This window comes from Sorex araneus, chromosome 5, assembly GCF_027595985.1.
Source record: "Sorex araneus isolate mSorAra2 chromosome 5, mSorAra2.pri, whole genome shotgun sequence".
Classification (NCBI taxonomy): domain Eukaryota; kingdom Metazoa; phylum Chordata; class Mammalia; order Eulipotyphla; family Soricidae; genus Sorex; species Sorex araneus.
In genome coordinates, this window is record NC_073306.1 from 102,577,491 (window position 1) to 102,601,453 (window position 23,963).

General features: G+C 35.9%; 1 protein-coding gene across 9 annotated transcripts in view; it reads left to right on the top strand.

The window, feature by feature from the left end:
- Positions 1 to 23,963, top strand: part of CABCOCO1 (ciliary associated calcium binding coiled-coil 1) — a 243,173-nt gene that overhangs the window by 58,941 nt on the left and 160,269 nt on the right. Inside the window, exon 6 of one of the 9 annotated variants that reach the window (XM_055140472.1) lies at positions 4,836 to 4,898. The exons of the other annotated variants lie outside the window; for them this stretch is intronic. Coding sequence (XP_054996447.1) covers positions 4,836 to 4,898 — 63 coding nt within the window. The remainder of the gene's footprint in view (positions 1 to 4,835; positions 4,899 to 23,963) is intronic. 9 annotated transcript variants of the gene reach the window in all.

The following is a 23,963-nucleotide window of genomic DNA, read 5'->3' on the forward strand; positions in this document are numbered from 1 at the left end:
AAGGGTATCCCTATAGGGATAGCATTGAATTTGTACAATGCTTTGGGGAGAATTGCCATTTTGACAATATTAATTCTTCCAATCCATGAGCAGGGGATGTCTTTCCATTTCCTCGTGTCCTCTTTTATTTCCTGAAGTAGTGTTTTATAGTTTTCATTATACAAGTCCTTTACCTCCTTTGTTAAGCTGATTCCGAGGTATTTGATTTTTTGAGGCGCAATTGTGAACGGGATTGCTTTTCTCAGGTCACTTTCTTCTCTCTCATTATTTGCATATAGGAAAGCCATGGACTTTTGGGTATTGATTCTATAGCCTGCAACTTTACTGTACGAGTCTATTGTTTCTAGGAGTTTCTTGGTAGAAGTTTTAGGGTTCTCTAAGTATAGTATCATATCATCTGCGAATAGTGAGAGCTTAATTTCTTCCTTTCCTACCTGAATGCCCTTAATGTCTTTTTCTTGTCTAATCACTATTGCAAGTACTTCCAGTACTATATTGAACAGAAGTGGAGAGAGTGGGCATCCTTGTCTCATCCCTGTTCTCAGAGGGAAGGCTCTTAGTTTTTCCCCATTGAGGACAATGCTTGCCATAGGCTTGTGATAAATGGCTTTGACTATATTGAGGAAGGTCCCTTCTATACCCATTTTGGCTAGTGTATTCATCATAAACGGATGCTGGATCTTGTCAAATGCTTTCTCTGCATCTATTGATATGACTATATGATTTTTATCTTTTCTTTTGTTGATATGGTGGATTATGTTGATTGATTTCCGGATGTTAAACCATCCTTGCATCCCCGGGATGAATCCCACTTGGTCGTGGTGTATGATCTTTTTGATGATTTGTTGAATTCTCTTTGCTAATATTTTGTTGAGAATTTTTGCATCTGTGTTCATCAGGGATATTGGCCTGTAGTTTTCTTTTTTTGTGGTGTCTTTGTTTGCTTTTGGTATTAGGGAGATATGAGCCTCATAGAAACTGTTTGGGAGGGTTTCTGTTTCTTCAATTTCCTGGAAAAGCTTGAGAAGGACTGGCAAAAGGTCCTCTTTAAATGTTTGGAAGAACTCGCTAGTGAATCCGTCTGGACCAGGGCTTTTGTTTTTGGGAAGACTTTTGATTACCATTTCAATTTCCTTGATGTTAATTGGACTATTCAGGTACTCCAGGTCTTCTTGGTTCAGCCTTGGGAGATTATAGGAGTCGAGGAATTTATCCATTTCTTCTAGGTTCTTTTGTTTCGTGGCATAGAGATTTTCAAAGTAGTCTCTGATGATCTTTTGAATTTCATTGGTTTCTGTTGTGATGTCCCCCTTTTCATTTCTGATTAGGCTTATAAGGGTTCTCTCTCTCTCTTTCTTTGTGAGTCTTGCTAGTGGTTTATCAATCTTGTTTATTTTCTCGAAGAACCAGCTCTTGGTTTCATTGATCTTCCGGATTGTCTTTTGGGTTTCCATGTCATTAATTTCTGCTCTAAGTTTTATTATCTCTTTCCTTCTGCCTGGTTTTGGCTCCTTTTGTTGGTCCTTTTCTAAGGTCTTGAGCTGTGAAGTCAAGTTATTTATGTGGGCCCTTTCTTCCTTCCTGAGATATGCTTGCAGAGCTATAAATTTTCCCCTTAAAACGGCTTTAGCTGCGTCCCACAGGTTCTGGTAGCTCGTGTCTTCATTCTCATTTGTTTCTAGGTACCTTTTGATTTCTTCCTTGATTTCCTTCCTGACCCACTCATTGTTCAATATCGAGCTATTTAATTTCCAGGTGTTTGATTTGGTTTTCTGCATCTGTCCATGATTAAGTTTTATCTTCAGTGCATCATGGTCTGAAAAGATAGCTGGTACAATGTCTATCTTGTTGATTCTGTTGAGGTATGTTGTGTGGCCCAGCGCATGGTCTATTCTGGAAAATGTTCCATGTGCACTGGAAAAGAATGTGTATTCCTTTTTGGGGGGATATAAAGCCCTGTATAGATCTATTAGCCCTCTCTCTTCTATTTCTTCCTTCAAAGCCAGTATTTCATTGGTGAGTTTTAATCTTCTTGATCTGTCCAGAGGAGACAGTGCGGTGTTGAAGTCTCCAACTACTATTGTGTTGCTCGAGATGTCCTTCTCGAGGTCTCTTAGCAGCTGTTGTAGGTATTTAGCTGGTCCCTCATTGGGTACGTAGACATTTAGGAGTGTGATTTCTTCCTGATGTACACATCCCTTGATTAATAAAAAGTGGCCATCACTATCCCTTCTAATCTTTTTCAACCTGAAGTCTATGTTGTCCGATACTAGTAAAGCCACCCCGGCTATCTTGAGGGAGTTGTTTGCTTGCAGGATTGTTTTCCATCCTTTGACTTTGAGTCTGTGCTTGTTCTGGCTATTCAGATGTGTTTCTTGCAGGCAACAGAATGTTGGGTTGAGTCTCTGAATCCATTTTGCCAGTCTGTGTCTCTTAATTGGTGAATTCAGACCATTGACATTAAGGGAGATTATTGTTATGGGATTTTGTGCCGTCTTTGTGCAAGGGTTTGTTGTGCTTGTAGGGGTTGTTCTTGTCTTACAATAGCCCCTTTAGTACTTCTTTTAGGTTTGGTTTTGAGTCTGTGAAGTTCCTGAGCTGTTGTTTATCCCCAAAGTAGTGTATGATTCCTTCTAGTTTGAATGAGAGTTTAGCCGGATAAAGTATTCTTGGTGAAGCGTTGATTTCATTGAGTTTTTTCACTATATCCCACCATTGCCTTCGAGCTTGGAGGGTTTCCTCTGATAGATCTGCTGTGAGCCTAAGGGGTGCTCCTTTGTATGCGATTTCCTTCTTGGACGTTGCTGTTTGGAGTATTGTGTCTCTCTGGAAGACGTCCATCATTGTAACTATGATATGTCTTGGGGTTTTTCTGTTAGGATCTCTTTTAGCTGGCACTCTTCGGGCGCCTTGAATCTGGATGCCCGCATTGTCCAGCTGTGGGAAGTTTTCCGCAATGATTTGTTTGACTGTGTCTTTTTCGTTGGGGTTGGTTCCCTGTAGTTCTGGTAGTCCAATGATTCTAATGTTGTTCCTCTTGAAGTCATCCCCTAGGACTCTGATTCTGGCTAGAGCTATTTTGAGGTCTCTTGCCATGGTTTGTTGTTGCCTGTAGGCCTCTTGCAGCTCATCTTCAAGCATACTGATTCTGTCTTCGGCTGCAGTCATCCTATTGTTGAGGGCAGCCAGAGAGTTTTTGATTTCATGTATGGAATCCTTCATTTCTTTTTGAAGGTTTTTTATTTCTGCTCTCATTTCTTCCCATATTTTGTCGGCTGTCTGTTGTATTGTTTCCGCCAGGTCTTCCTTGAAGTTGTCCATCTTTGCATTGAGTTCATTGAACATGTTGAGGATTTCAAGTCTGAATTCTTTCTCAGAGAGGTCAAGTTTGTAGGAAGCGCCCATTGAGGTCCGGACTCCTTTGATCGTCCTCTGGTTGCAATGGGGGATTTTCGCTGTTTCTTCATGTTGTTTGTGGTGATATGAAAGAGGGCCCTTGAAGATGAGTATCCCTGTCTCCTTTGCCGGAAGACAGGACGGCGGCAGCACTTGGGGTCGGCGTGCCGGCCACTCGGCCGGCAGTCCGGAGTGTGAGGTGGTATCTTATGGTTGTTTTGATCTGCATCTCTCTGATGATTAGTGATGTAGAGCACTTTTTCATGTAAGAACAAGACAATTATTTTAAATATACAAAGAATATCTACAATGTATTCCATATTCTGGACCATAAAGCAAAACTGAATCAGTTTCAAAAGATAAAGCCATACAAAATATTTTAAACTCAAAATAAATTAAATTAGTATCAGTAATTTAAAACTCCAAATATGTCGGTGCTAAATAATATGGTTTGCAATAACCCATGGATTTAAGAATCAAGGGAATTTTAAAGGTATTTTTAATGTGACAAAATAAAAACCAAAACAAAACACAAAATTTGCGAAATGAAAATAAAACCTAAAGCAGTACTTACATAGAAATTTATGGCATTAAAATTTTCACCTCTGAATCAAATTCTACCTTATAAACAAAGAGGGTTGGGAAGTTAATACAGAGCTTTAGGAACTTGCCCTGCACACAACAAAACCCTGGCTGGATCCTAGGTACACTGTGCCCAGAGCCAGGACTAAACCCTAGCACAATGTGGTAGGACGCAGCTCCCCCAAAACAAACCTATGAAGAAATGTCACTGTCATCCCTTTGCTCATCCATTTGTTCCAGCGGGCCCCAGTAACGGCTCCATTTTGAGACTTTTTGTTACTGTTTTTGGCATATCGAATACGCCACGAGTAGCTTGCCAGGCTCTGCCGTGTGGGTGCTTCCCGGGCTCTCTGAGAGGGGCGGAGGAATCGAACCCGGGTTGGCCTCGTGCAAGGCAAATGCCCTCCCACTCTGCTATCGCTCCAGCTCATGAAGAAATGATTAAATGAAATAAAATAAATTTAAGAAAGACAACAATAAGGTATAAAAAATAGAGCTCTTTTAAAAGATTGATTGGCATTTGTTGAAACAGCATGGAAGAAAAGAGGTGATAGAATTACCAGTATGCAAAACAAGAAAATCATGGAAATTTTCACAAATTTTGAAAGGATAATAGAGAAATGTTATTGTCAAGAACTATAAGGGGTCTGAGATTGCACATACTTTTTAGGTTGATTTCAGCTTTTCCCTAGAGGCTGGCAGAGACCCAAAAAGATAAAAAGAATGTGTCACATTATATGTAAATGTTTTACTAAGGTAAAAATTAAATTAAAACACTCTAAGGACCTTATATCAACTGATTTTAATTTAATTGAAACATTTGAACTAATTTTAATTAATTTAAAACATTTTTATAGGAATTTCTGTGCCCAGATATATCCATACTTAAGAAAGAAACCAGGGGCTGGAGCGAGAGCACAGTGAGTAGGGTGTTTGCCTTGCACGCAGCCAACCTGGGATCAATTCCCACCATCCCACATGGTCCCCCAAGCTCCGTCAGGAGTAATTCCTGAGTGCAGAGTCAGGAGTAACCCCTGTGTATCTCCTGGTCTTACCCAAAAATCTAAAATAAAAATAAAAATAAACCAAAAAGTGAATAAAATATTTGTAAATGATTATTAAAAAAAATGAAGAAGAAAAGAAAAGAAAGAAATGAACCAAATTAATCAATGTGAGCAAGTAAGTTTAGGGGGAAAAAATAAGCATTACCTTAATTCTAAAACCTGACAACGTGGGTATGGATCACACCCAGCAGTGACCAGGGTTTACTCCTTTTTCTGTGCTCAGGAACCGCTTCTAACTCTGCTAAGGAGACTATATGTGGTTCTGAGGATCACACTGGCTTTTGCCATACAAATGGCAAGTGCCTTAACCCCCAACCCTACATATAAAAATTTTAAATATTTGTGGCTGGATCAATAAATAGTACAGTGGTTTGGTGTTTGCCTTACATTCATCCCAACCCTGTTTGGATCTCCAGAAGCCCAGATCGTCTCCTGATCCTCACCAGGAGTGATTCTTGAGTATAGATCCAGGAGTAAGCTCAGCACCACCTGTGTGACCCCCAAATAAACAAAATTTTTAAGCAAGTTGTGAAGTCAGATACAGTGAATAGAAAAAGTAGAATCCCATGAGCAAGTTACTTCAGGAGTACAGGTTTTGTTTAATATTTGAGAATCAGTGCAATTTACCTCAGAGTATAAAAGAAAAATGACATAAATAATTACAAATAAAGCAATCATTTTGTACATATGATATCAAATATTATTAAAGCTGTTTACAATCCTGTAGGAGAAAATTATTAATAAAACTAAAATGTTTAGGCATCTACAAATATAGAAAATACCATAATTATTAAATATTGAAACACTTCCTCCTCAGAATATGAATAAAGATGTCTAATCTCGCTATTTAAAAAAAATTTGTTATGGGTTCATGCCTGCCTGTGTTCAGGATTTATTTACTCTTAGCTCTGCACTCAGGGATCACTCCTAGTTTGCTTAAGGTACCATTTGGATATCAGAGATCAAACTCCAGTTAGCCACGTGTAAGGCAAGAGCTTTTCCAGCTCTATTATCCTTCCTGTCCCACGATTGAACTACTTTTATTCAATATATGATTGCAATTCTGGCCAGTTCAAAAAGGTAGGGAAAGTTAGGTGTAAAATGGAGAAATAAAATATAAAGCTTTAATTTTTCACATTTAATCTGTTTGAACATATAATGTACAAAAGAAACTACAGAAATTTATTTTATTTTAGGAAAGTATTATGAGATCTTGTATAAATGACCAGTATACTTTTTATATACACTATCATAATTAAAATATAAAACTTATATAATATTTATACTAGTATAATGGCATGCAATGTTGAGAAATGCATGAAACATATGTACATTGAAAACTATAAAATATTAGTTAGCTAAATTCAAGAATATATGATGAAATAGAGAAATATATAGGCCATGGGTTAATGGGCTCAATTATGATGTCAGTTCTGATTGTATCTACTTAGTCAAGGTAATCTCATTAAAATTCCCAGCAGATTTTGTACATGTAAATAACAACTTGCGTCTAAATGTACAAATATCTGCAAAAGGTAAAACAATCTTGAAGAACAAAAGAGAATGAAAAAACTGGATAGATCTCTACAGTTACTTTGTTTATGATAAAGGTAGCAATGTTGAACAGAAGGGAAAACAAGATCTTTTCTTTTTTTTTTTTTTTTTTTATTTATTTTATTTTTTTTTTTTTATTGAATCACCAAGTGGAGGGTTACAAAGTTCTCAGGATTATGTCAGTTATACAATATTCAAATACCCCTTCCTTCACCAGTGCCCATCTTACATTCCCAACCCCCCCCAGTCTATCTGCCGCCCCCTCCCACCTGCCTAGTCCCCACCCTTATACGTGATAGGTTTCACTTCATTTGCGCTTATCTCGATTACATTCCATGTTTCAACACACAACTCACTACCGTTGCTGGGGTTTCCCCCCAAAAAGAAAAAGACAGTCCTATTGCCAATGAGGCATTTGATAATTCTCCATTACTAAGCATATAGAGATATTAAGTCCTGCTGTTTGTTACATAACTTTTCTTTTTCCCCCTTGCCCCGCGCCACCGAGTTCACGCCTGTTTAGTAATCGCCACGCTGTCTGACAAAGGGAAAATAAACCGAAGAGGATGGTTATTTCCCGTCATCAGCCGGCGTGGGGCTCTGGCTTAGTTGATAGTCTAGTAGAGTGTCTGGAAGCAGTTCCTGGAACCAAGGCTCTTGCGCTGATATCGGCTCCGGCTCGAGATACCACCAGCGTCCCGCTGGTCCATGTACCAAATTTTTCCCCTTATTTCCCATTCCCACGCCACCAGGTCTGTTTGCTTAATGGACATCACACTATGTTTGACACCACGCCACGTTTCTTCCCGAGAAAGAAGGATATTTCTTCTCAGCCAGCGTGGGGATATAGCTTAGTTCAGTCTAGAGAGATGGCTACCATTTTGATTGCCTTCAATATTTCAACAAAATACTTACTATTCTTGTTAGGATCACCCACAAAAGTCCGACCCATTAAGAAGGAACCATTACATACTGCTGATACTAAGATGACATTAAGTTGCGCGGCCGCGGCAGCGGCCGCGCGGTTTTGGGTTTCTGTCTAAAGTCCAAGGAGAAAGTTGAAGGAGAGAGAGAGAGAGATTTCCGCACGGGGGACTTGGCGGAAACTCTCAAGTCACATACTGCAGGTTGCTGGTGGGCTGCCGGTGTCCCAAGCAGCTCCGTCCTCTTCGTCAGTCATTCTGGGGGTGCGGGCGCGGAGAAATGGGAAAGCCCACGTGGCTGCACTCTCTTTAAGTGTCCGATGTGGGCGGAGACCGGTACTTCCCCGCCCTCGATCCCCCGCCAGCCGCGCCGCGCACTTGGGTGCGTCTCTCCATTTTGTGCTCAGAAGTGGGATAGATGCTGTGCTGTGCCCAGAGGTTGAAGGGAAGAGAGATAGATTAAAGAAAAAAAAAAAGAGAAACGCCAGGCCCCCGCTCGGGGGACCTGGCGGAAACTCTCAAGTCACATACTGCAGGTTGCTGGTGGGCTGCCGGTGTCCCAAGCAGCTCCGTCCTCTTCGTCAGTCATTCTGGGGGTGCGGGCGCGGAGAAATGGGAAAGCCCACGTGGCTGCACTCTCTTTAAGTGTCCGATGTGGGCGGAGACCGGTACTTCCCCGCCCTCGATCCCCCGCCAGCCGCGCCGCGCACTTGGGTGCGTCTCTCCATTTTGTGCTCAGAAGTGGGATAGATGCTGTGTGCAGGTTGCTGGTGGGCTGCCGGTGTCCCAAGCAGCTCCGTCCTCTTCGTCAGTCATTCTGGGGGTGCGGGCGCGGAGAAATGGGAAGATCTTTTCAATAAATGATGCTGGGTCAAGTTTATATGACATATAAAATGAGTGAATCTGAATTCCTAGCTCACACTCTAAACAAAGATCAAGCTCAGGTGGATTATAAACATAACTATCAAAGCTTATAAATGAAAAAGAAAATTATCATTATGGGTTTAAAAGGTCACAGAATAAAAAAAAAAAACGAATCCTGAAAGAAATGTTGAACTATACTACCAATATTAATTGAGACTTCTCTTTAACAAAAGATACAATTTAAAAGACAAAACCATGAGTAAATTGAGAGAAAGTACTCGCCATAAATTGTACCAACATATGACATAACCACAGTAGAGAATTACAAAGTAAGTAGGATAAATGTGGCAAATCGCTAACCAAAAATGTGGGCACATGAAACGGAATGAATAAGCATAACAGTGATCAAGAAAATCTGAATGAAATCGCTTGGAATCTTTATCTACCTGTTGACCTTGTGTAGTCTTCAAAGAGCAAGCTGGGCTTCATTAGACGCTGCATGAATCCCACGAGTAAGGGTTGCAATTGGGAAACAGAAGTTGCCAGCTCTCTTCAAAATGGAACTGAAGTAGCACAGTATCCCTTTGACCATTTGCTTTGGTGAAGACAGTCACAGGACCAGGGAGGATGTAAGGGAATGAAAAATAAACTATTTCTCAATGAGAGGACTGACAAGAATCTTTAACCTTCCATAATCTTTCACTTGTCATCTCCCTCAATTTATTCCTGTCCACAACTAGCTCCAAGTTTATTTTATATCTTCTTCTATGAGTTATTAACTCCATACACTGAAAAGAAGGTCCCTTCCGTTTCTCCTTGTTATCTCTTTTTTTTTTATCTGTACCTTACTCAGGGCACTTTTGATGTTCAGCTTTACGTTATTGATGTCTTATCTCCTCTACATTTTAAATAACATTATTTTAGTTCCTGAAATACATAATGAGAAGAATGATCAACATTCATATATGAATAATATGTGCTTCCCTAACACTGCTTTATGCATATTAGGTGAATAATAAAAGTTTACAGAGGAAAATTGGGATTAAAAAAAAGCAGATTTTGATTGGCTCAAACTAGGTACTTCTGAGAGTGTTTGTCTTGCTGCTTTCTTCCATATCCTTAATCATAATTCATTAATACAGATAAGTAAAATAATACTAAATAATACTTGTATATATTTTTCCAGGCACATATTAAGAGGAAAAAAGGACATAATTTTAAAAAGAAAACAACACAAAGACTAACACTGAGCTCTTAACTATGTGCCAGACTCAGCTGAGGGAATGTGTCATAATCCTAACAACCCTAACAGGTTTTGAAGAAAAATGAAAAATATAACCAAGGTATGAAAGAATAACAAAGGAAACGAAAAGAATAACAAAGGAGACAGAAAAAAAAATGAATTCTATAGAACAGGCTGAGCAGTCACATGACTTCTGAAGTACTGACATAAGTTGGCTACAGGGTGACAGAAGCCAGAAGTTAAGAAAATATTCAGGAAATGACATTTTATTTTAAATGGGAAGGGCATCTTTCCTCTAAATTACCATTTATGTTTCCCGTATTTAAGAGAAGTACAGTCTGTCTCATGAATTCTTATTTTGGAAAATAAAATCATAGATTTTCTACCTTTTGGAACATTGAGGACTTCAAATTATCTTATAATGGTTTTTAAGAGAACATTAAATAAATTGACCACCCATACAGGGAAAGCAAGCTTAAAAATATAGTTGTAAAATATTGCACCCTACCCAGAAATAATAAATCCGCCGTTATAATTAGAGAAAATTAAAGCAAATTCATGATACCTTTATAAAACAACCCAAAATATTAAACACATAGATAAGTCATAGGATTTACCACTTTTGACTTTTTTTAAAGAATACTGTGTTACCTACACCAGAAAAAAACAGTCTATTTGAAAAGATAAAATTAAATATTTAGAGAATAAGAACAGGAAACATTTGTTTTTTAAAAAAATAGATAAAGTGTCAGGAAAGAGAGAATTCACTGTGGACTATAAAATAAAATTTTGTTGGCTGTGTAGGGAATTGAGGTGAGCCAACAATCTCAGGGAGAATTTGGAAATGTTAGTAAAGACCATTCCAGATTTAAGAAGGTGGAAATTAGTAGCAGAGCACAAGCAGGGCCATAAAGGCAAGAATGATTGCCATGTTTTAACCAGATAGCAGAAAATGAGTGACAGTGGAGCTATGTATTGGAAATTTTGGGACAATAAAATTTAATGGGTAAAGTAGACCAAGACTATAACTCTTAAGTGGATGCTAGTCCATGCATTTCAGATTAGAGCAGAAAACAACCTGAAACCATTTTCATACATTACTGCGAGAATATTTAATAAACTAAGGGAAACTTCACTGGATTTTAATATAGAAATATTCTTCCTGAAACTCAGTTGGAATGAATTCTTCTTACTTGTTTGCCATAATTTCAGCCTGATTTTCCACAGAGAGATTATTATTTTTGACATGAAGCAAAGGTCAGAGTTTGGGTGTGTATTTGTATCCATGAACACTATGATGTGTGTAGGTGTTTTAATTTCCAAAGTCAGGGTCAATAAGCAGTTTAGGGCTTCATGGTGTCACTACATCCATGCAAGCTGTTCATTTCAGTCCAAGAAGTAGGCAATTCACTGGAAAATACTTAATCTGCTAGATTGAAATAAAAATAGCTATGAATTATTTGTGAAAATAAGTTTTATATTTCTTAAATATATTCATATGTATATTTAAATATTAAAATATTTTTAATATTTCTATATTAAAATTTGAAAGAAAGTCTTAAACTTTTTAAAATAAAATAATTATTTAAATTTACCAAAATGCAAAGATTGGGTGTGTATACATACAAGTGTGTGTGTGCATGTGGGTATGTTTTTGTTTCCTAAATGCGGTTGGGAAGTGGAGGTCAGAGGCAGATTAGGTATGAGTCAAACCAGGTAATCAAATTGGTTGTTTAGTTCTCTGGAAAAAATTCATGCAACCATGTTTAAAATAAAATATTTACCAACTCATTTTTAAAAGCCACTGTAAGTTTCCCTTATGAAAAGAATTAGCACAAGTATTTCTTCATTAGGTTTAACAGCTTGTCATTCTGTCACAGAAATAAATTTGATTCATCTCCTGGATATATTTATAACAAACTATGCTAATTTCTACCCAATGCCTTTATCTTCCAGGTACTTAAAAATTGATTTCCAATTCATAATAAATCTAGTAAAATTTCCTAATGAAAAAGTTTCATCAATTACTTTTCATTTCATAAATGTACTTTGAAAACATTTTATTAATTTTACAGAAAGTCATTAGGTTAAATAAATTGCTTTTCGGATATACCAACCAATGAAGTAAAAATAATTTCAATATATATTTTACTTCTAAATGACTCAGAGTTTCAGGAAGTATTAGTAAAGTACTTACTTCCTGTATCTAAAGCAAACAGTAAGTCTGATCTATGCTTTTTTTAGGTATTAGAAAAATAAATTTTCAAGTATATAATGGACTTCTTGGAAAGGTAATGACATTATAATATGTAATTGAAAGTCTTTTCTTTGATTTTCAGTTTAAACAGGTTACATCTATACTATGAATGCCACAGAACAACTATTAGATGTAATAATACTTAGACCACAATCAGAGAAGATACTGAAATTCAAGCTTAAACTCTATTTTGTGGGCACAGAAAAGAGTGGTAGGGTACCACACATGGTAAAAGAATGCAAATACTTTGCAGCTCTCCTATTGTTATTTTTGAACAATCCAAGAAATACTTAGCTTAAGGTATGTTTTGTCATTATTACTATTGAACAAGATCGAGAATACATGGGAAATGGTTTCTGCAAATCACAAACAATTATTTCTTTAAAATTTCTTTTTCTTTTTTTTTTTTCATTTTGGATCAGACCTGGCAATGCACAGGGGTTACTCCTGGCTTTGCACTCAGGAATTACCCTGCCAGTGCTCAGAGGACCATATGGGATGCTGGGAATTGAACCCAAGTTGACTGCATGCAAGGCAAACGCCTTACCCACTGTGCTATTGCTCCATTCCCACAAACAATTATTTCTTAACCAGTTCAACCCAAATAAGTGCCATCTAAGAGCAAACATTAAACTGTAGGACTTGAGAGTCTTTATTCTGTATTTATATGTAAAATTTTTCAAACTCTTAAAGTTGACTTATTCCTGTTTTCTTGTTTGCTTCCTTAGCTTCTAATTACTGATTTGGTTGGATGTTAATGAGTTACAGGAAGGGTTACAATCAGAAATAAGCAGTTTTTTAAAAATTTACTACAATCAAAGCAAAAGGCAGAAAGAAGAAAGAGGTAGAGATATGGAGACAAAGAAAAAAATGTAAGAAAAAATAGGAAAGAGGAGAGAGGGACAAAAAATAAAAGAAAAAGAGGAAAAAAGATAGATATGAAAAATAGGAAGGAAAACGTACAGAGGGAGAAATAAATAAGAATAGTTCCAATTAACTTTAAAAAAAAAATTAACTCGGTAAATAACTTATGTAACCCCAGAGGAAATTAAAGGTAAGGTTTATGATATAAAAATACATAAGAGAATAGAATTTCAGGGAATTTATACCCTAAAAGAGAAAAATAATAATTACATTTAACAAAATGCCTGAAAGAAAAGCAGTATGTTGGAAAGAAATTGTCATAAAGGACCAGGAAATATCACTCAGATTATAAAGGTTCTCTGCACCAAACAGCAATATCCTCAAAACTTTAAAGATCTATGTATAGAATCATGAGCCCTTTCTATTTATAGGTCGGTATAGACCCGTATGTAATAAATAGATAACATCTGTAGATTTTGTGAGGGTAAGTACTGTCTCCACAGAAGTTAAAGTTGACTATTTTTTAGTCAATTTCAAGCACAATTGAAAATTTGTGGCCTGAAATATCATGAAATAGATTGGCAGAGGGTTTTAAAGCCAGCTTTGCCTTTTTATCATCTGGATCTCAGATGAGTTACCCAGAGAATGGCACCATGAACTATAAACAGTAATATTTGTAGTTAACTGGTAAGTCGCTGAGATTTTGTCTTTTTATGCATTTATTTATTTTGGAAGTTTCATAGTTTAAAATTGTATTGAGGTCATTATTTTACAGTGATTTTTATAGGGGCTAATTCTAGTGACTCTCAGTACTGAGTACTTAGTACTCAGTACTTAGAGCCCATACCTGGAAAGCCTTGAGGTGACCTGGTTTCTGGGATCAAACTCAGAACCTTGCACATACCATGAATTCTCCCACTTAAGTTATCTCCTCAGACCCTGAAAGTAATTTTTCACAGCAGTAAATCAAGCCCTTTCTCACTAGTATACTGTTCATATACCTGAAGAATCAGGTAAAGGCAAGCTATCACTAGAGCTTACTAAAACTTTAACAGATATACATAAGGGGGGCCCAAAAAGCCAGAGCTATAGGTATAAAACTTCTTTCTGGAGAGAATAGAAAATCCTCAATGAAGTAAACTCTGAGTATTATCAACAAAGCAGTAAATGGCTGCAAAGGGAAGGAAGGAAATAAAATACCTTGGCACAGTGTTGGGAAGTTATTAATAGTCTTGAATGTGTGTGTGTGTGAGAGAGAGAGAGAGAGAGAGATGTAGTAGCACTACAAGTATAAAACAACAATATGTAAACTTCTGTAAACTATATAACCTCAATAAAAATAATGGGGGTAGGGGGCAGAGCAATATTATAAGAGGTAGGACATTGCAAGCAGTCGACCTGGGTTCAATCCCTGGCACTTCATATGATTTCCCCAAGCTGTCAGTAGTGATCCCAGAGCACATTCTTAGAAGTAAGCCCTGAGTACAGATGGGTTTGGCCCAACCATCCCCCACCCCATGGGTATGAGGTAACTTACTTTTAACTCCTGGAGCAGTTCATTTTTGAAACTTGTAAAAATTAAAATAATAGGAAAATATCCTTAAAGTTATGACATTTTATTAGTTAATTATCCTACAAGTTATATATTATACATAATATAGCACTGTAGCACTGTTGTCCCATTGTTCATTGATTTGCTCGAGCAGGCACCAGTAATGTCTCCATTGTGAGACTTGTTGTTACTATTTTTCGCATTTCAAATACACTACGGATAGCTTCCCAGGCTCTGCCGGATACATATTATATACAGATTATATTATATATACATATATAAGTGTATACACATATACACATATATACATTTATTGGTGTGTATATATACACACATACATACATGTATATGTATGTGTGTATATATATGTGTGATGTGTGTGTATATATATGTGTGTGTGTGTATATATATATATAGAGCGAGAGAGAGCGAGCAGTACTGGGTGTCAAACCTAGGCATCACATATCACAAGTGCAGGGCTTTTCTGCTGAGTTACATCCCTGACCCCTCCCATATAAGGAATTTCTGAGGAAACATTTATTGATTTGAAGCAACTGTGCTTCTAGAATCACTAAAAATTATCATAATATTTAAACCTATACCAATAAAACTAGAAATTTTAAAGGTCTTAAATTTTCAAATCTTTCTAGCTACAAAGGGAAAGATTTATAAATTGGCCATTGCACAAACCTCAATAATTTTTGCAATAAAAAATTTTTACTGATGTTCTCAAAACATTGAAAGAGATTTAAACTGTTTAAAGTTAATTAAAATGCATCTGAAGGAACTCTAGAGCTAAAAGAATGGAATGTACAATCAGCTCCTTACACAAAGTGTTTTTCTTCAGTGAAACATAACTAGAAATATGTTTTCATCCATTATTCTTTAAATACAACATGTTCAATTTGCAAAAAAAATTTTGATTATATACAATATAGAAGAAAAGCATAAACTATCTTTCAGTAATTATCATTCTATTTCTTTTTAGCATTTTCTGTGATGTGTATCTATGGTAATTAAGAGCATTTTCTAATTTTGTTTAATGATCGACATGACTCAATAAAATATAAAGCAAAATAATTCTGAATACCTCATTGGTAATATTTTTTAAATATTCCTTGAGCTGGAACAATTAGATGTTTGAATTACTTACTCTGAATGCTAATGTATGAATATGTTTCTCCTGTTTCACATTCATCTCTCTATATATAAACTATTTAAGTCACAGTATAATTATGGAATATGTTAGTAGAAGGAAGGCAAAGTGTTTTATCAATGCCTGTAAGCATCATTTACATTAGCATCTGTTACAGATTTGGTTTGAAATTTTATTTCTAGAGTCTTAAAACCTGTGGGTTACACACAGCGAGTGTTTTTATAATATAGAGTCATAGGACTAAATCTCTTTTTCAATTCTTTTTCTTTGTTTCAGTATGCTTTTGAGTATACTGTATACTTGAAGAGATGAATATTACAACTTTCTGATTTCTTTAGATCTTATAGCTCTGTAATTGTTGTATTGTTTTTTCTCTATTTTTTGTTGATATTGCTTTTGCTCTTAAGTATACAATTAAATCTACAACCCATGTTTAAACACAAGGCCTTTAACACTTGATGCTTGGCAATAAAATACCTTTTTGAAAAATAGAAGTATATGCCAGAATTCCAATTAGATAGTGTTTAAAAAGCAATAGCAAATGTTACCAAGTTATGGAAGATCACTAAACAAAAACAGGAGTTACCCTAATAAGGAAGATTAAGACATCCCTTCATCAATTAAAAAGAAAAATCAAATAGATTACCTTTGAATCCCTGAGCTTTACAAGGGAAAAGGAATATAAAAATTATTGTATGCTCATATGGATTGTTGTTTTGACTAATAAAGAATAAACTCCAAAACTATTACTTCAGAGATTGGATTCCCCAAAATGTTGACCCAGCTCAGTTTCACAGAAATTCCCTGCAGGAATTTCCAGAGATAAAGTACATCCATTCAGGTCCAACTTTCAGTCAACGCAATTAGTGGCAATACAAGGAAAATGATGTTGCCAAAGTCAAGCTTCTTAAGCCTTTCCATCTTCATTTCTTCTCTTGGCACTTTTTTCCCTTTTCATCTTCTTGGGGTAGAGTTGGGGACAGAGGGGAAAGGGGAAGAAAGATCTATGATTAGGGTTGAGCTTTTGTTCTCCAACACCTCTACCCCATCCCAACTCTGTCCCCTCCCCCCTTCGTGGTACCAAAGGGAAGTTTAATGCGTTGTGTTTTGTATTGTATTGTGTAAATAAGAACGTGTGTAATTAAATTATGCATAGCATTAAATAATTTACCTCCTCTGATATTCACAATAGGACCGTATGATAGGCATTATTATTTCAACAATCAAGGACTCAGGAGGCTACTTCCAGCGTTACTCCACCAACTAAACCTGTACTTCAATACTCTAGCCAAGAATGCAGTGATTCATGGGCTCTGCAGTGCCAGGAACCACCAAGTGGTGCTAGAAATTGAACCTAGTTTGGACATGTGTAAGGCATGCATCCTCACCCCTGCACTATTTCCCCACCTTCTTACTATCCCCACTGTATAGTGAGATTTGAGACAGGACTGACCTCAGGTACAGATGATTATCAATTTTGACCTCCAAAACATATTGCATGACTATCTTTTGCAGCACTGAGTCCACTTTTTTTCATACCTTCATATAGCCTGCAAGAAAACTACTGTAGCATTTCTTAACTACTTCTTAACTTGTGACAAAAATTAATACATAGGGAGATGGAGAAGCTTAAAGAATTGCACTGTTGATTTCAGACTGGAGTGATAGCACAGTGGGTAGGGCATTTGCCTGTGTGCGGCTGACCTGGGTTTGATTCCTTGGTCCCTCTCGGAGAGCTCCGCAATCTACCAAGAGTATCCAGCCTGAATGTCAGAGCCTGGCAAGGTGTATTTGATATGCCAAAAACAGCAACAACAAGTCTCACAATGGAGACATTACTGTTGCCCGCTCCAGCAAATTGATGAACAATGGGACGACAGTGCTACAGTGTTACTGCTGATTTCATGCATTCCTTTATCTCATATAGCCACCTATTTCTGGAAACTTCTGACCACCAAAACTTGTCACTCCCCAACTTATATACTGTTTTTACTTCTTGTGATACTTTCTTCATTTTATTTTGGATTTAATTAAATTTTTTATTTATTATTTTAATTTTTAAAATGCCTTATGCACTTGTTTCATAACTCACCATTGTAATGGTGAATTCCTTGAAAAGCAGGTACTTATTTAGTCATCTTTGGTTCAGGTCCAACTCATATAGAAATTTTAATATGATTCTTGGACTTCAGTCCTTATAAAATGGGTATCACTGAAAGATTTTGTAGAGTGACATAACCAAAACAGTGTTTTTGTGGTTTCTTTTTTTAAGCTTTCTTTGTTTCTCCTTTGGCTTTATTTCCTCTCCCTCCACCTTTTCTCCTACCCATTTCTCTTCGGGTTATCTTAAGTCCTATTGTCAATGTTTCACTAGTTTGTCTGCTCAATTTTGTTTTGTTGGCTCATCAGTTATATATATTTATGTACTCACAGATAAATTATGAGTTATTTTATTGGACTGTATTTTTACTTTGGACTTAATTCACGTCTCATAATTCCCTCAGATTCCTTCAAATTTACTATGAATGGCAAAATTTTATTTTCTTGTAGCTATTTAGTATTTCACTGAATAAATGTACCAAAATTTCTTTATCCAGTTATCTATCAACAATACATTTGTTGCTTCCGTATTTTAGCTATTGTAAATAACACTGCAATAAACATTAGGGTAGTTATAACTTTTATGTTGTTGTAGACTAGGTACCCTACCAGATATCCAAAACTGAATGGCTTGATTATTGAATTCTGTACTGCTTAATTATATCATGCCTATATTTAGCTTCTTACATAACTTCATAGTGTTTTATAAAATGGTTATATTTATATTCATACCAACATACTAATTTATATTCATACCAACAGTCCTTTTAAAAAATTCTAACCCTCTCCAACACTTGTTATTGCTGTTTTTGATGTAAGCCGTTCTCAAAGATATGAGATAGTATCTTGTTGTAGTCTTAATTTTTAATTTCCCAGATAATTAATGGTGGTTAATTAATATGTCTTCTCAGGATAATATAAATTTTAATCTTTTGTCCATATTTTAATTAGATTGTGTTTTAGTAGTTATTGTTGAAATGTGTGAGTTCTTTGCATACAAAGGATAGTAAATCTTTATCAGATGTATAATGTTCAAATATCTTCTGTCATTTCATAGGCGCTTTTTTGTTCTATTTGTACTTTTCTTAGCTTTACAAAAGCCTTTCAATTTAATGTAGTCTAAGTTGGTTATTTCTACTTTCATTTATTTCCCTTTCTTTTGTGGTCAAATCCCCAAATACATCTGAAACACTAATGTACTGGGATATTTCACCTTTGTCATCTTCTCAGTGCTTTATGATTTCAGATCTTAGATATATGTCTTTAATCCATCTTGAATTTATTTTTGTATGTGGAATAAGAGTAATTCAGCCAAATTCTTCTGCATATGAACATTCAATTTTCCCAGAGCAATTTATTGAAGTGAATCTTTTTTTTCTGTTATATTATCTTACATTATCACAAATTAAACATTGGTAAATGTGTGAGTTAATTTCTAGGCCTTTAATTCTATTTCAATGTTATATCTAGTTTTGTTCCAATACAACATACTTTTCATTACTGTTATATTGTGCTATTATTACAGTGCAAGCTTCTGGGTTCTTGGGGACAGCAAGTAAAAATAGCATGCTGACCATTGGATGCCTCTGGTGTTACAGTTGTTTCTTTACAGTTCACAAGAGATCGACAGCAACCTCTGTTTAGAACAGGGACTCCTTACCTTTCAGTAATTCTTTCTTCAGCAACTCCCTGCAATAGCGTCTCTCTCTTCCAGGACCACAATTCCAGCAACTCACAATCTGTGCTTAAATATCTTACTTATCCCTGTCCATGCTATGTATGCCCCTTTATTAAAGTGGTTTTGAAAACCCATTTGATTGGTTACACAAAACAACTAGATCACCTGGATAAAAACCAATTAGATCACCCAAATCAAGTTTGATCATGTGCCTCTAAAGCTTCATCCAGATGCTATTTGTAGAGGTGTCTTCCTTGTTCATTTCCATTGTAACATCATGTTTTGAGATCAGGTAACATAATACATCCACTTTTCATTTTCTTCCTTCAGGGTTGCCATATATATTTCATGGTTTTTTTAAAAAAATTTTCATATGAACTAGTGTTCATATGGAATGTTTTGTGTTATTTTTATATGTTTGTTTTGTTTTATTTTCTTTAGGGTATCATTAGAATTTTTGAGCATGTTAAATCTCTGTTTGCTTTTGATAGAATGAAAACTTTGAGTATATTTATTCTCCCCATCCGAGCCATGCGCTTGACTACTTGAACTAGCTCACCACTCCTCCTCTTGAATATTTTGTAAAAGTCTTGGAATACCGAGCTTAAGTTATTTAAAAGTTTGGTAGATATCACTACTAATGCCATCTGCTCCAGAAACTTTCGTTTTAGTTTTTTTTTAAGTTATATTAGTATTCCTTTTTCATTTTATTACTATATCTCTGATTTTGGTATTATGTTTCATAGAAGGAATTAAGAAGGATTATCATTTCTTCAATACTGTGGAAGAACTTGAGTAGAGGTAGTATTTCATCTTTGAATGTTTGATAGAACTCACTAGCTAATATTTATGGATCTGGGGTTTTTGTTCTTAGTGATATTTTAAATTCAATTTACTTACTATTATTGAGCTGTTCAGGTTTTTTGTTTCTTCCTGATTCAATCTTGGAAGGTTGTATGACTCTAAGAATTCATTCATTTTTTCTAGGTTCTTAGTTTAGTGACATAGAGTTGTTCATAATAACCTCATGATCTTTATATTTCTCAGGTGTCTGTTGCAATTTAGCTTTTTTCATCTAAATTAAGATTTATTTGAAGTTTCTTTTTTTCCTCATTAGTCTACTAAGGGTTTGTCAATCTTGTTTATTCATTTTTTCTTAATTTCCATAGTATTGGTTTGCTTTATTTTTCTTATTTCTTTCCTTATGCTTTGCTTTGTGATTATATTTTTTCTTGTTTATCATGCTGTAAAATTAGGTTATTTATTTGAGCTTTATTCTGTTTTCTGATGTATTTAAGCCTGTGTTACAATGAAATTTCCCCTTGTCCTTTTGGTGGGTCCTATAGGTACTAATAATTTGTGTCTTTATTCTCATTTATTTCTATCTTTTTCTTATTTGATTTCTTCTTTGACCCAATAGCTATTTTCTGTTTAGTTTGTCTGTCCACAGTGCTAAGTGGAGTGTTAAAATTTCCTAGTTATATTGATATAATTCTTGATGTTAACTATTGCTTCATTTATTGGGGATGTCACACAGTGGTAGAGCACATGTCTTATATGTGTGAGACCTTGGGTTTATTTTTGACACATGTAACCCTTGAACTTCCTGGCCCTTGAGCACCACTGCAATAGTCATTTTATATATTATGTTTTTCTTCATTTGGTCCATATTTATAAGTATAAATTATATTTTATTAGAATATTAATAGCTATAGAATGTTTGTGCATATATCTTATCATTTTAGCTTAAAATCTATATTATCTAAGTATTTCTGTAGCTACCTTTCAAAGTTACCATTTGTTTGTAGAAAGTTTTTTCTATCGTTAAATTTAAACCTGCTTTTATCTGAAAACTTACATGCTTCCTGAATTTTGGGAAAAGGTGAATTTGCATTTTTTATTTATCCTTTCATTATATGCCTTTTAATTGATTAAATCATTATAATTTAAGATAATTGCTATATGGAAGTATAAATTTTTTTTTGCTTTTTGGGTCACACCCAGCAATTCACAGGGGTCACTCCTGGCTCATGCACTCAGGAATCACCCCTGGCGGTGCTCAGGGGACCATATGGGATACTGGGATTTGAACCCAGGTCGGTCGCGTGCAAGGCAAACGCCCTACCCGCTGTGCTATCACTCCAGCCTGGAAGTATAAAATTTTTTGCTGCTATATTATTTCGGGGGCAGAGGTGCTTGAATTGTCATTCTTTAGAATTTTTATATTTTTACTTTATCATTATTCTCTTTTATTGTATTTTAATTTTTCCTCTAGTTTTGTTTTACTTCCATAGATTTGGTTTAGGGCTGTCGTGAGGTTTATCATATATGTCTTATACTTGTGACCCATCAAGCATGTTGATCTTCATTTTAGTGGGTCACAGTTTTATTCTGGTATTCTGGCCTAACCACTGCAGTGTATTATTTTGCAGTACCAGTTATCCTAGGTGAAATTCTTTATCCTTCCTTCTACCCCAAATGGTAATCTAGCAGGACAGAAAATGTTTTTCCTTCAGAATTTTATCTTTTTTATAATTCCTCTAAGTCTTGTATATTTCCTGTGGAAAATTTCAAGGATAATTTTTATGTATGTAATATTTTCTTCCCTAGATACTTTTGTAAAATTATCAATTCTTTATTTTAGCACTTTAATTTTATTATATTTTTGGGATATGTGTAAGTTTGTATGTGATTGAGTCTCTTTAATTTGGATGTTTATTTTACAAATTATAAAAATCCTTGGCTATTTCTTCAAATAGGTGTAGGATAACATTGGTTAGGTCTTTCTCCCTTGCCCAAGGAGTTTAGGCTTATTGAGTTACACCCATCACAGTGCTCCGGAAGCACTCCCATTTCTTCAGTATTCATCTTTAACTTCTCTGTCCTCTGCTTTCTCTATCTGTTAATCTTCATTTTCCCTAACCAAAACCTGTGACTTCTAAGGTAAGACCCCTCTAAGGACTCTGGATTTTGTATTTATAAGTGAAATATTGCTTTTCTCTTTCCCTTATGTCCTTTCCATAGTTTAGTTTAGAGCAATGTCTTTTTTGTATAGACACAGGAAGACAGTTAATGCTATGCTTTTGTAACTTGGGAATTCATTGACTCTGAATAATATTTACTCCTGGGCATCTGTCATATTTACTGGACTTAAGCCTTAGTTGCCCTTAGTTCCTAGCACCCCAAAAGCAGAGTCCCACCCAAGGGACTGGATGGACCCAGGGCAAGCAGTAAACTACGCTGGCATCGGAATGGGACAGACCAAGTGCCATAAAATTTATAATAAGTTAAGAGTATGGCCGTGGACAAATTCTGTCATGGCCGAAAGAGAAGTGATTGGACAAGGACCCTGCTAGGATTAGGAAGGACTAATCTAGCCTGCGAACTGTAGTCTGGGCTCTATAGCAAGAATTTTCTAGGAGTACCTCAGCTTAATATATCTCTTACTATGTCCATACACAATGACTAGAAAGATTATTAAGAAGTAAATCTAAGATGATTGTTTATGAACTAAGGAAAGGAGAAATATGTCCTCAGATGAAATTCCACCCTTGAGCAGATCTCCTAGCAGGAGGAGAGTTTTGTCTCAGAAGAACTTCCCCAGAAGAAAGGAAAGGACTTTTCATATGTTGAATGTACTATTTGACCTAGGTGTAGTTGCAACCCCCAACCTAGGTGGTTGGGCTCTTGACTGAGGCAGAAAGACTGGGCACGAAGAGACTGGCATGAGGGGCAGGAGGAGACTGGAATGAGGGACAATGTGAGACTGGAATGGGGTGATCAGTGAGATTGGAATAGGCACACGGAGAGAATGGAATAAATGATGGGACGGAGATTGGAATAAACTGCAAGTGATCACCAACCAGTTTGGCAGCCCTGTTCCCTCCATCATGAGTCTGTTGGTATCAGCTGCAGGCCGGGGTGGGGAAGTGGCTCAAGGCCACTCATTAATTGAACACACAAATAAAGATTCTACCCTTCTCTTCTGCTGAGAGACCAATAATGTGAATATTATTCTTCTTGACATACTCTTTGGGTCTCTTACACTGTTTTAAGATTTTACGGTTCTTTTTGTTTGTTCCATTTGTGTGTGTTCCACTACAGTACTTTCCAACTCACCAATTTTATCAACTGTTTATTCTTTTTTACTTCTAAGCCTCTGTATTGTAATTTAAGTCTGTTATATTTATTTGAAGTTTTTTATAAGTAGTTTCTATGGTCCTATTATAAATCATATTGTTTGACCATTGTTCTTCTGTTTTTATCAAACATTTTTATAACTTGTTTTATACTCTTCTTCAGGCTACTTGTTTCCACTGCATTTGAACTTTTCCATGAATTTTTGTTTTGCCCTAGAAATTGTGGCTAATTCTTCTGTTACCTCATTTTGTACAAGATGGCAAAATCACCAATGGCATTGAGTCGAGCATCTGTTATTCTCTTGTCTTGCTGTGTATGCTTTATATCATATCTGTAGGCTGCAGAATATAATGCAATTATAAAATATTTACCCAGTATACTATGGCATCCTTACCTTTGGAGTTACCATTCCATACCTGTTTAGATTGTTGGAATTCCAGTTTCACCACAGGTTAGAAACTAGGGTAGTTTAGAGAGAAAAATCGTTTTTGGAGGATATTGCAAATTCAAACGTTTTAGTATCCACGTTGAAATAGGTTATCCCTTCTTCCCTCCCTTCTAGGCTATTTGAGAAGTATAACCATTCCCAG